General features: G+C 43.9%; 1 protein-coding gene across 1 annotated transcript in view; it reads left to right on the top strand.

The window, feature by feature from the left end:
* The window catches only part of LOC120046488 (adhesion G protein-coupled receptor A3-like), a 321,556-nt gene extending 308,606 nt beyond the window's left edge, over window positions 1–12,950 (top strand). The window contains exons 18-19 of the mRNA XM_038991766.1: window positions 8,592–8,687; window positions 9,269–12,950. Coding sequence (XP_038847694.1) covers window positions 8,592–8,687; window positions 9,269–10,694 — 1,522 coding nt within the window. The 3' untranslated portion in view covers window positions 10,695–12,950. The remainder of the gene's footprint in view (window positions 1–8,591; window positions 8,688–9,268) is intronic.
* Window positions 12,951–13,305: the final 355 nt, after the last annotated feature.

Here is a 13,305-nt window from a genome sequence, read left to right as displayed (position 1 = left end):
AAAACGCAGCATAAATAAATATCCGAAAATCGCAATATAATGATATAAACTGATATAACTCGGTTTAATATAACAACATTATGATGTCTTTAACACCTATATCAAATAAAAACAGAGCCGGATATATCTAAGGGCTATAAAGGGAGCTTTCTATAACGACAGCCAGATGTCCTTTCTGCGTCCTGGCGAAGTGAACAAAGGACGGACCCCACGTTCCCAGGCCATTTATAAGCTCTCACATCTGCCTAGCAACACCATTTCAATTCTCACTATTCGCTGACATCCAGGGGAAGGCGTATGCAGTGCATCTCAACCAATAGAAGACAGGCAGATTTATAAACGGATCTCAGAACAGCCAGCAGAATTCAGCATTCTCACATCCTCATAGGAAAATTGCTCTAACTCCAGTTCTGTTTTACTCACAGATATAATTCAAACGGTTTTAGAAACTAGAGAGTGTTTTCTATCCAATAGTAATAATAATATGCATATTGTAAGAGCAAGAATTGAGTACGAGGCAGTTTAATTTGGGAACGAAATTATTACAAAGTGCCAACAGCACCCCCTATTGAGAAAAGGTTAAAATACAAAAGGGAAAATAAATAAGCATAAATATGGGTTGTATTTACAATTTTTCTTCACTGGTTGACCTTTTCTTGTGGCAACAGGTCACAAATCTTGCTTCTGTGATTGCACACGGTGGTATTTCAACCAGTAGATATGGGAGTTTATCAAATCGGGTTTGTTTTCGAATACTTTGTGGATCTGTGTAATCTGAGGGAAATATGTGTCTCTAATATGTTCATACATTGGGCAGGGGGTTAGGAAGTGCAGCTCAGTTTCCACCTCATTTTGTGGGCAGTGTGCACATAGCCTGTCTTCTCTTGAGAGCCAGGTCTGCCTACGGCGACCTTTCTCAATAGCAAGGCTATGGTCACTGAGTCTGTACATAGTCAAAGTTTCCTTAAGTTTGGGTCAGTCACAGTGGTCAGGTATTCTGCCACTGTGTACTCTCTGTTTAGGGCCAAATACCATTCTAGTTTGCTCTGTTTTTTTGTTAATTCTTTCCAATGTGTCAAGTAATTATCTTTTTGTTTACTCATGATTTGATTGGGTCTAATTGTTTTGCTGTCCTGGGGCTCTTTGGGGTGTGTTTGTGTTTGTGAACAGAGCCCCATGACCAGCTTGCTTAGGGGACTCTTCTCCAGATTCATCTCTCTGTAGGTGATGGCTTTGTTATAATTAGGGATACCCCCCTTTTTTTTTTTCTCGCCTAAAATGACATACCCAAATCTAACTTCCTGTAGCTCAGGCCCTGGAGCAAAGATATGCATATTCTTTGTACCATTTGAAAGGAAACACTTTTAATGTAGGAGAATATAACACCATAGATCTGGTAGAAGAAAATACAAAGAAAAAAACGTTTTTTGTCTTTTTTTTGTCTACCACCATCTTTGAAATGCAACAGAAATGTCATCACTCTGGTTGTAATTCTGATGGTGTCCACAAAATGGCAGCAGTGTATGTGCAAAGTTTCAGACGGATAACTTGAAGTATGAGCGAACTACATGACATTTAGTGTGAAGTCACCGAGGTACATTTGGGCAAATCGTGAAGGAGACATTTGCCTTCATATTACATTTTTCTGCAAGAATATCGTCCAATCTGTATACTTGGACTTTGATTTAGCTTTTCCAGTATTAGTAGCCATATTATAAGTTCAACATTTACAAAACAACCAGTTTTCATGACTTCATAACTCTGAATATTCTTCAAAATGTTGTCCAAAAGGAAAAGGCATGCTGTCGCACAAGGTTAGCAGCTACATTTTGCGACAGATAGAGGATTTACAGATAGAGGATTCTCCCATAAAGACCAGCTCATTGGCTATCTAGCTAGCTTTGTTTGACCCCGATTGGTGCTTATTTGACGAAGTTAGAGTTGGTCAAGTGAAGACCGCCTTCGTCATCGGCGTGCCATGAAGGCGTCGCTCTCTGACCAAATTTGGTGTCATATAGGATATACTACACCCCTAATGATATAGTGAAGTCTGGTTACGTTCTAGGATCTCTGAGGAATACATACAAATGTTATTTGACTGGTTGAAACAACGTTTAGGGTTAGATTTACACAGATTTCTTTCTTTACAAATTGAACGAGTGGAAATACAAAATCGACCGTGCATGCTTATGGACCTTTTTAGGATATGAAAAAGGATTTTATCCAACAAAACAACACTTCATGTTATCTCTGGGACCCTTTGGATGATAAATCAGAGCAAGATTTCAGAATGTAAGTACACATTTCACCTTCAGAGGTGAATTTATCAAACCTAACACGATTAAAAAAGTGTTTTGTTGTTAGGAGCTCTCCTCAAACAATAGCATGGCATTTTTTTTCGCAGTAATAGCTACTGTACAGTGCATTTATATTAGAATTTAAGCTTTCAGCCGATATAAGACATTTATATGTACCGACATTTGTTGTTTCCCTAAAATCTGCGATCGTGACACAAGGCGCGGGACGCCGATCCCTAAGATGGAAGGTTTGGGAATCACTTCCTTTTAGGTGGTTGTAGAATTTAACAGCTCTTTTCTGGATTTTGATAATTAGCGAGTATCGGCCTAATTCTGCTCTGCATGCATTATTTGGTGTTCTACGTTGTACACAGAGGATATTTTTGCAGAATTCTGCATGCAGAGTCACAATTTGGTGTTTGTCCCATTTTGTGAATTCTTGGTTGGTGAGCAGACCCCAGACCTCACAACCATAAAGAGCAATGGGTTCCATAACTGATTCAAGTATTTTTTGCCAGATCCTAGTTGGTATGTCGAATTTTATGTTCCTTTTGATGGCATAGAATGCCCTTCTTGCCTTGTCTCTCGTATCGTTCACGGCTTTGTGGAAGTTACCTGTGGCGCTGATGTTTAGGCATAAGTATGTACAGTTTTTTTGTGTGCTCTAGGGCAATGGTGTCTAGATGGAATTTGTATTTGTGGTCCTGGCGACTGGACCTTTCTTGGAACACCATTATTTTGGTCTTACTGAGATTTACTGTCAGGGCCCAGGTCTGGCAGAATCTGTGCAGAAGATCTAGGTGCTGCTGTAGGCTCTCCTTGGTTGGTGACAGAAGCACCAGATCATCAGAAAACAGTAGACATTTGACTTCAGATTCTGGTAGGGTGAGGCCGGGTGCTGCAGACTTTTCTAGTGCCCTCGCCAATTCGTTGATATATATGTTGAAGAGGGTGGGGCTTAAGCTGCATCCCTGTCTCACCCCACGGCCCTTTGGGAAGAAATTTGTGTTTTTTGCCTATTTTAACCGCGCACTTGTTGTTTTATAATGTCGTATGTTTTTCCCCCAACACCACTTTCCATCAATTTGTGTGGCAGACCCTCATGCCAAATTGAGTCGAAGGCTTTTTTGAAATCAACAAAGCATGAGAAGACTTTGCATTTGTTTTTGGTTCGTTTGTTTGTCAATTAGAGTGTGCAGGGTGAATACGTGGTCTGTCGTACGATAATTTGGTAAAAAGACAATTTGACATTTGCTCAGTACATTGTTTTCACTGAGGAAATGTACGAGTCTGCTGTTAATGATAATGCAGAGGATTTCCCCAAGGTTGCTGTTGACGCATATCCCACGGTATTTATTGGGGTCAAATTTGTCTCCACTTTTGTGGATTGGAGTTATCAGTCCTTGGTTCCAAATATTGGGGAAGATGCCAGAGCTAAGGATGATGTTAAAGAGTTTTAGTATAGCCAATTGGAATTTGTTGTCTGTATATTTGATCATTTCATTGAGGATACCATCAACACCACAGGCCTTTTTGGGTTGGAGGGTTTTAATTTCGTCCTGTAGTTCATTCAAGGTAATTGGAGAATCCAGTGGGTTCTGGTAGTCTTTAATAGTTGATTCTAAGATTTTAATTTGATCATGTATATGTTTTTGCTGTTTGTTCTTTGTTCTTTGTTATGCCAGCAGCATACCACCCTGCATAACACTGCTGGCTTGCTTCTGAAGCTAAGCAGGGTTGGTCCTGGTCAGTCCCTGGATGGGAGACCAGATGCTGCTGGAAGTGGTGTTGGAGGGCCTCCAGTAGGAGGCACTCTTTCCTCTGGTCTAAACAAAGATCCCAATGCCCCAGGGCAGTGATTGGGGACACTGCTCTGTGTAGGGTGCCGTCTTTCGGATGGGACGTTAAACGGGTGTCCTGACTCTCTGAGGTCATTAAAGATCCCATGGCACTTGTCGTAAGAGTAGGGGTGTTAACCCCGGTGTCCTGGCTAAATTCCCAATCTGGCCCTCAACCATCACAGTCACCTAATAATCCCCAGTTTACAATTGGCTCATTCATCCCCCTCCTCTCCCCTGTAACTATTCCCCAGGTCGTTGCTGCAAATGAGAATGTGTTCTCAGTCAACTTACCTGGTAAAATAACGGATAAATAAATAAATAAATAAATATAGAGCCAAAAAGATTGGAGTAGTGGTATACCCATACATCTCCATTTTGGATAGATAATTCTTTGTGTTGTTGTTTGTTTAGTGTTTTCCAATTTTCCCAGAAGTGACTTCAGAGTCTATGGATTCTTCAGTTACATTGAGCTGATTTCTGATGTGCTGTTCCTTCTTTTTCCATTGTGTATTTCTGTATTGTTTTAGTGATTCACCGTAGTGAAGGCGTAGACTCAGGTTTTCCGGGTCTCTATGTTTTTGGTTGGACAGGTTTCTCAATTTCTTTCTAAGATTTTTGCATTCTTCATCAAACCATTTATCATTGTTGTTCATTTTCTTCGGTTTTCTATTTGAGATTTTTAGATTTATAGGGAAACTGAGAGGTCAAATATACTGTTAAGATTTTCTACTGCCAAGTTTACACCTTCACTATTAAAGTGGAACGTTTGTCCAGGAAGTTGTCTAAAAGGGATTGAATTTGTTGTTGCCTAATTGTTTTTTGGTAGGTTTCCAAACTACATTCCTTCCATCTATAGCATTTCTTAATATTACTCAGTAGCTTTGGCTTTGATGCCACATGATTGAGTATTGCTCTGTTCAAGTAGACTGTGATTTTGCTGTGGTCTACTGCCAAGAGATGAGCTATAGGTGTACCTGCCATAGGAATCCCCTCGAAGCCTACCATTGACTATGTACATACCCAGCGTGCGACAGAGCTACAGGAGTTGTGACCCGTTTTTGTTGGTTATGTTGTCATAGTTGTGCTTTGTGTTCCATAAAGTGTCCAATGTTGTTGGTTGTGTGGTTTGGCCTCAGGCCAGTAAGTGTGAGTAGAGCCTGCTGAGCATCTGGTACATGCCATTGGCTTGGGCTAGTGTAAGAGTGGGGGTGGGGTCTGGGAGAGTATCTCGCTGGTCTGGGCGGGGTGTCTATTGATCTGTCGCTTCTGTGTGAAGTGTTGGGGCTGCGTTTGAGAGCGATGTCCTTCAGAGTCCAGGCGAAGGTGGGCACTGCTGCCTTGTATAGGTGGACCTGGTCATAGAGGCTGTTCAAGTCCAGGGTGGAGTGGTAGGCCAGGAAAACATTTGGTTTTGAGGCACAGTCATGGGAAATACTTGCGTTTACCCGCTGTATGGTAGCAGAGTGGAAGTCTTTTCATGATAGCATGAGGGGAAAGTAGAAGACGTTTTGTCAATCACTCCCTTCAATGCTGTGGCCACCCTTTCCTGCTGTGTTCTCAGGTCATTTGTGCCTGTGTGTATTATTATGTGGCTAGGTGAACTTAGTTGGTCTTCAGACAAAAGGTCTGGGGCACGCTGGGTGTTTGGACACCAGAGTTTAGACACACTGTGTTTGGGGATTTTTTTTCTTCTTGCATATATTTTCCATTTGAGTCCATAAGGAGTACAATCTGTGTCTTGTGTTTGTCCTCAGTGGGTTTGGGGGGGTTGTCAGGAGGGCTATCAGGGTGGCTGACAGGGGGGGTGCTCAGAGGGGGTGAGATCCCCTGGGCTTGGGGTTCTTCATTTGTCTGTTCTGCTGTGATGTCGACGCTATGGTCATGGTCTGGTGTGCACTGTTCTGCTGTGGTGTCGAGACTTTTGTTGGGAGATGAGGTGGGCTGTTCGCAGAGAGGCCAGCAGGGGGAGACCACCTCTCTAGTGGGTTGTTCTCTGTCACACGCCATCCCACTCAACCTCTCCTCCAGCACTGATCCTTTCCTCTAGTGCTTTGTTCTTCTCCTGCTCTTGCTTTTTATATTGTTGAAGTTGTCTCACCACAGTCCAGAGTGCAGATATGTCTCTCTCCACCTCCAGCTCTCCGGGTCTGGTTAAGGGGGTGTTGTTGTGCTGGACTGTTGTCTGGGTCTGTGCTGACTGGAGTATAATCACCTGCTGTTCCAGCTCCACCTGCCTTACCTCTAGCTGGGTAAATGTATCCTTCATTTCAATGAGGTAGTACTCTGTGCTGGGAGGTTGACTTTCAGCTTGGGGTTGCTTGTCTGTGGGGTTATATAATGAAGAGGTCTGGTCTGACCCGCTCGGGGTATCTTTCTCAAGGGAGAGCTTCTCCTACTGGGCTAATTCTTTGATTAGGTGCAGCTGAAACTGTTTGGGGTTGTTTGTACCAGACTTAAAGAGATGTATATTAGCTGACTCGGAGTCCTCATTGTCTAGTATCCTGAGTTTCCACCCCTCGTTAACACCCCCTCTCATAACAGAGGGGTAGTGTGATAATATAGCACTGTGCCATGCCAGGGGATGGTTTGTGTGGAAGATGAGGTTGCTGATGTTCCCATTTTTATAATAGTCAGCAAAAAGTGTCTCTTGATTTTCCATAAGGAGCTTCATTTTGTGACCTTTTCTTCACTTATCATTCTTTACATACACAGGGTACTGTATTTTAATTACCTCTGAACAGCGGGAGGCAGCTTCTAAGTCCTCTCCATTTGGTTGGAGCAGACTGTGCGACTCTCCTGCCATTGTTGGGCTAAAGGGCTTTGACACCTGTTGCTTGACACGTCAGTGCTATTTGAAGTTGTATCAATTTTGGCAGTCTTAATTTAGCATTTAGTCCTTATAAAGTAATGTAATGTATTTTTCTTCTTGGCTTTTGGAAATAAAATATAGCTTCAGACTAAACATTACTCACTCAGTTCCAGGTTGGATGGTGTTTTCCGGTTTCTGTTGTTTTCCAGAGCATTTGCTGTATAGCGTTGAAATAGTAATCTTTGGTAGTTTTAAGCCTTCCAGGTGATTCCGTAATTCCGTCCAAAATCAGGTTGTAGGTTTTGAGTTTTGATTTGGAGTGAAGGTTATTTTGTAGAGGACAGCATCCTGTATATGTTCCTGACAAAAATCCAAGTCTATCTAACTCTAAATCTATCTTTTTTTAAGAACATGCTGAAAAATGTATGAGCTCATCTGATCATGACCTCTCTCTCTCTCTCTCTCTCTCTCTCTCTCTCTCTCTCTCTCTCTCTCTCTCTCTCTCTCTCTCTCTCTCTCTCTCTCTCTCTCTCTCTCTCTCTCACTGACTGACTGACTGACTGACTGACTGACTGACTGACTGACTGACTGACTGACTGACTGACTGACTGACTGACTGACTGACTGACTGACTGACTGACTGACTGACTGACTGACTGACTGACTGACTGACTGACTGACTGACTATCTCTCTCTCTCTGACTGACTATCTCTCTCTCTCTGACTGACTATCTCTCTCTCTCTGACTGACTATCTCTCTCTCTCTGACTGACTACATCTCTCTCTCTCTCTGACGACCTCCCTCTGACTACATCTCTCTCTCTCTGACTGACTACATCTCTCTCTCTCTCTGACTGACTATCTCTCTCTCTCTCTGACTGACTATCTCTCTCTCTCTCTGACTGACTATCTCTCTCTCTCTCTCTGACTGACTATCTCTCTCTCTCTCTCTGACTGACTATCTCTCTCTCTCTCTCTGACTGACTATCTCTCTCTCTCTCTCTGACTGACTATCTCTCTCTCTCTCTGACTGACTATCTCTCTCTTTCTCTGACTGTGACTGACTGACAATCTCTCTCTCGCTCTCTGACTGTGACTGACTGACAATCTCTCTCTCGCTCTCTGACTGACTATCAATTAAATTCAATTAATTTTGCTTTATTGGCATGACGTAACAATGTACATATTGCCAAAGCTTATTTTGGATATTTACAATATAAAAAAAAAAATGAGAATCAAAATTGTCAACGGGACAACAGTAACAACAATAACCAAGTGTCAAAATAACCATACATTCAACAATAACAATAAGCATACAGTAGAGTACATGTGCAGGTTGATTGGTTTGTCAGACACAGACGATTTCTCTCACCTCTCTCTCTCTGACTGACTATCTCTCTCTCTTTGACTATCTCTCTCTCTCTCTGACTATCTCTCTCACTCTCTCTCTGACTATCTCTCTCTCTCTTTCTCTCTTTTGCTCTCTCTCTCTCTCTCTGGCTCTCTCTGGCTCTCTCTGGCTCTCTCTGGCTCCCTGCTATTGATTACTGGCAGTACAGCCCAGAAAACAGAGGATATAGGTGTTGTAAAGTGACTTTTATATGTCACACATTTTATAATCTCTCTCTCTCTCTCTTTCTTCAGGTTTTATTTAGTCAGTGGCGGAGTGCCCTTCATCATCTGTGGAATCACAGCAGGCGTCAATATTGACAACTATGGCAGTGGGGAGACGTCACCCTAGTAAGTCACCCAGCAGTCCCCTATTCTCAAGGTCACAGTTTTAAGCACACGCACACACACAGGTAGGATCTTAATTTTAGCCCGTTTGCTACAGCAGGAAAATAATCCTGCAGCAACAGGAGATGTGAAATTAAAGGACATTTTTTGTAGGGGTAGATATTATTATTTTTGTCGTTTTAAAGTGGACATTACAAACTTTAGATGCCTCATCAACAGCTGTGTCTAGTCTCCATGCACCTATATCCTGCAACGACTATTTACCTCCAAAATGGATTAGATGCAGATAGATCTGATGATATAAGTCACACTTCAGTGTATGTTGCCCACCCCCTTTGTTTTCTTTATCACTTAAGGTAATTTATCGCTTCAAGATGCCTATGGCTCTTCTCTGTGTTTATGTATTTCAGTGTTTATTAAAAACACACTGAGGTCATACAGTGATGTTAATTTAGCCTACTGTGTGTGTGTGTGTGTGTGTGTGTGTGTGTGTGTGTGTGTGTGTGTGTGTGTGTGTGTGTGTGTGTGTGTGTGTGTGTGTGTGTGTGTGTGTGTGTGTGTGTGTGTGTGTGTGTGTATTGCAGCTGCTGGATGGCGTGGGAGTCCAGCCTGGGAGCCTTCTATGGCCCTGTGGCCTTCATCGTCCTGGTCACCTGCGTCTACTTCCTGTGTACCTTCATCCAGCTGAGGCGCCACCCAGAGAGGAAGTACGAACTGAAAGCACTGACTCAGGAGCAGCAGAGACTGCCGTCTGTCACGGGCATGGGCGGGCACTGCCACCAGGGAGGGGGAGGAGAGCCCGGAGCACTGCCACCACCGCCCAACAGAGGGCAGTGCCACGCAGGCTGCCACTCAGCCATTGCCATCAACCCCTCTCTGCTGGCCAATGAGCATTCGTTCAAGGCCCAGCTGAGGACAGCAGCCTTCACCCTCTTCTTGTTCGTGGCCACGTGGGCCTTCGGGGCGCTGGCTGTGTCGCAGGGCCACTTCTTGGACATGATCTTCAGCTGCCTGTACGGGGCCTTCTCCGTCACGCTGGGCCTTTTTGTGCTCATCCACCACTGTGCAAAGCGGGACGACGTGTGGCATTGCTGGTGCGCCTGCTGCCCTGGGAGACGCACCAACCACGGTTGCCACGGTCATGGTCACTCGTGTCCAAAGGTTAATGTCAATGGGGATACAATAGGGCATGGGCACGGGCACTGTCACCTGGATTCGCCGTGCCCGGGTAAGGCCCTGTTGGGAGGACACGCCCAAAGTGGCACCTTGGGTCACTGTAAGCATGGCAGCCTGACGCCGGCGCAGAACCATGTGACATGCCTGTCCCCCGTGGCGCCCTGCTGCACCGCCCTGCACAGCCAGCAGCTGATGGAGGAGGAGCCTACGGCGCATGTGCTCCTGCACACTGACCCAGAGGGCTACCGGCCAGGCATCCACCTGCATCGTTGCCTGAAGGGCAGCACTAGGACTAAGCCTCGCCACTTTAGCCGCCATCGGCAGGCTGGCACAGGAGGGCTGGCAGAGAGGGAGTACGCCTACCACATCCCCTCTAGCGTAGACGGAGGCTCTATCCACAGCTCCCACACAGACAGCCCTCACAGCACGCACGAGCGCCTCGGACACATCTGCCACCTGGCTGCTTCCCCCCAGGAAGTAGACCACCACACGTGCCATGCGTCCGCAGCGGCGGTGGCTCACGAGGCGGCGCTGGCATGCCACGCCCCCTGCCACCGGCACGTGCCTTGCTGTGCCAAGGCGGACCTGTTCCCCACTCTGTGCCAGGCGGAGGCGGGCGACACAGGCACCTTTCTGTGCGGCTGTGGCAAAAAAGCCAATAAGGAGGATCTAATCGTGCCGCATCACCACCTGGAGATGCACCCGCGCAGACAATCCTACCCCCAGAACCCACCGGCCAATCAGAATGGGATCCTTAAAGGCGGCCTTGTGTACGCATCAGACAGCACAGGGAATATACGCACTGGACCCTGGAGAAATGAAACTACTGTGTAGTCTAAAGACGGGGGAAGAGAGAGACAGCCCCAGCCTCCCTTCCATCCCTCCCTCTAAACCTCACCACCTTTTTAGGAACTACAACAAATAATCATGAATAACTGTATCCCATCACGACTTGTGTGTTTTTTTTAGTTTTTTTTAAAACTTTCATTCTTTGTTTTGTTTTCATGCGTTCTCGACGTCGTTGTATAAGCCCCCCAACGAGCAGCCGTACACAGAAGCGATTTTTCTCTCCTTAATTAAAGGAATGTGAGTCCCACACCACGGGATACAGCACCTTTTGTTGAAAGGTGCTATAGTATGGTATTATCATTACATATCTAAACAATACGGACGTGTGTGAACAGAACACGCGCGTTTGTTCCTCGCTCAAAGCAAATGCTCCACGCGATTGCGTTCTCTTTGGTGAGTCACTACATCCATCGACTACTCTCTGATGTGTACCTTCAGTGCTTCAAGAAGCTCAGTACGAGTGTTTTAGGCAAACACACCAGCAATTTAGAGTCATTAGTATTTTTGCCATTTTGAACAGCAAGCATACTTACTATAATATACTGTGATTATCAGCTAAACATTTCTTAGTAATATACAGCGATATCTGCTCTCGTCAGAGTTCTGTGGATGCCGATACGTTGTGATTTTGTTTTTTTTTAACAACCCAAAAGAAAACCGAAACCACATGAAGTATTCTGTCACAGGTTGATATTGAATGTTCTTGTCTGTATGATGTCTTACTGTTGTGTTTTTTTGGAGAGAAGTATACAACAACAACAACAACAATCACATTGTCATTGTGTGTATTTGCAGTGTTGGAGCAATAGTGCCATTCATGTCATTGTATGCCATGACCGAGCCAACAGGTGTAGGTTGAAGTTGACCCCAAACACTGATCTTTGGTTAGTTTTGCATTTTCCCCACTGAGGATTGTGGGAGGGCAAGCTGAGCCTAGATCTCTAACTAGGAGAAACTTTGCCCCGGTGCCAAGCATCAGCATTGCCATCGTCTAAATAACCCAAGCCGACATCTCCCATTTCTGGTAAGGATCCACAAAATGGCGGGAGGTCATGTCAGAGATCAATGCTAAAGTGCAACCATTTATTTTTCTAGGCAACAGAGCATGCAGGCCTTGTATGTAGCTATGTGCTGTGTGTTTTTTGCCTTGTATTTCAATGCACATTAATGAAAAACTCCATCTCTGTTTGTCTATGGAGCTGATCGAGCTATAACATGCCGGAAAAACAAACAATAATATTTTTACGCGGTTTTAGTATCCATTATTGTGGATAGTCCTGAAACCTTGTTCTGTTGAGGACAGAGGACAGGGCTGAGATTCAGTGTTGCTATTATTGTCACAGTGTTGGTCATAGTCAGGTTGAAGTGTTGTCCCTTGGCTGAGAACATGCAGGAAGTTAATTGAGTTTAATATTTATTAGTGGTATTATGTACAGTTGCCCTAAGGAGCTAAATTTACTTTTTAAAAATCTACTTTGCCCCTTAGGGCCACCGTAGTTATGGTATGGAAACCAGTCATTCCCTAGTGAGAGAGAACAGACCAAGTTAAGAGAGAAACAATCAATACCTACAAGAATACAGCAGCTCCTGCCTGGCCAAAACACCTTGGCATGTCACACCATCCATCCATCTTGTGCACTCTTGTCTATGTACATAGAATGAATTCCGAGGAATTATTTTATAAAAGATTTACGATATTTAATAGTAAATAAATCTATATGTGAAGAAAATGTATGGGAAAGACTGACCTCAATGTTAATGCTCAGTATCTGAGTTTTAGAAAATGTGATTTGTTTTTTTGGTGCGTTGTTCTGTTTGCTTTTCTTTTTTGCTCTGATCTTTCATAAGGTATGCAAACTGGCCATATGTTTTGCTATATTTGACACACAAGCGCACCAACAGCTAAGGGATACTAGGACTTGGTGTCACACATGTCGACTGTGTTTGAATTGTGAATTGAATTTCAAAGTGTGTCTCCTCAACAAGTGACTTGATTCCAGAAGGCAATGTTTGAATATGAAATATTTGAGCATTTCTGAAAAGAGCATTCTTAGAGATACATGCATGAAAGTAATGAGCCCCCATGAGACTTCCAAGACGACGTCAGGTGAAGCTTGACGTCATAGCTACGTTGTCTGGATCAATGAGCTTTGTAACAGCTTCACTAAAAACACCGAACATCCTTGGTATCTCCCTTTATTTTTTAAATCATCCTGCATTAAACATGTCTATGCGAGAGTATTTTGCTTTGGTCTAAATTTCTGTACTTCTTGTACTTTGAAAATATGTTCTTAGAAGCAAAATATAGCTCTCCGTGTATGTGAACCTGGTACCATAGGCCTCTATCTACCACCTGTCTCATCATTCAGAAGTAGTACTGCCAATTTAGCTAGCTGGATTAGCCTGTCAGATCTCTGCCAGTATCACTACTTTTTTCTACATCAACAAAACAGATACCAATAAATGACTTTTTTTCACCATGTAATGAACAGCATAATTTGCTGTGTTTGTGTGTGTGTGTGTGTGTGTGTGTGTGTGTGTGTGTGTGTGTGTGTGTGTGTGTGTGTGTGTGTGTGTGTGTGTGTGTGTGTGTGTG

Source organism: Salvelinus namaycush, chromosome 4 (assembly GCF_016432855.1).
Source record: "Salvelinus namaycush isolate Seneca chromosome 4, SaNama_1.0, whole genome shotgun sequence".
NCBI lineage: Eukaryota > Metazoa > Chordata > Actinopteri > Salmoniformes > Salmonidae > Salvelinus > Salvelinus namaycush.
Note: the sequence above shows the minus strand (reverse complement) of the source record. Positions and strands in the feature narration are given on the sequence as shown.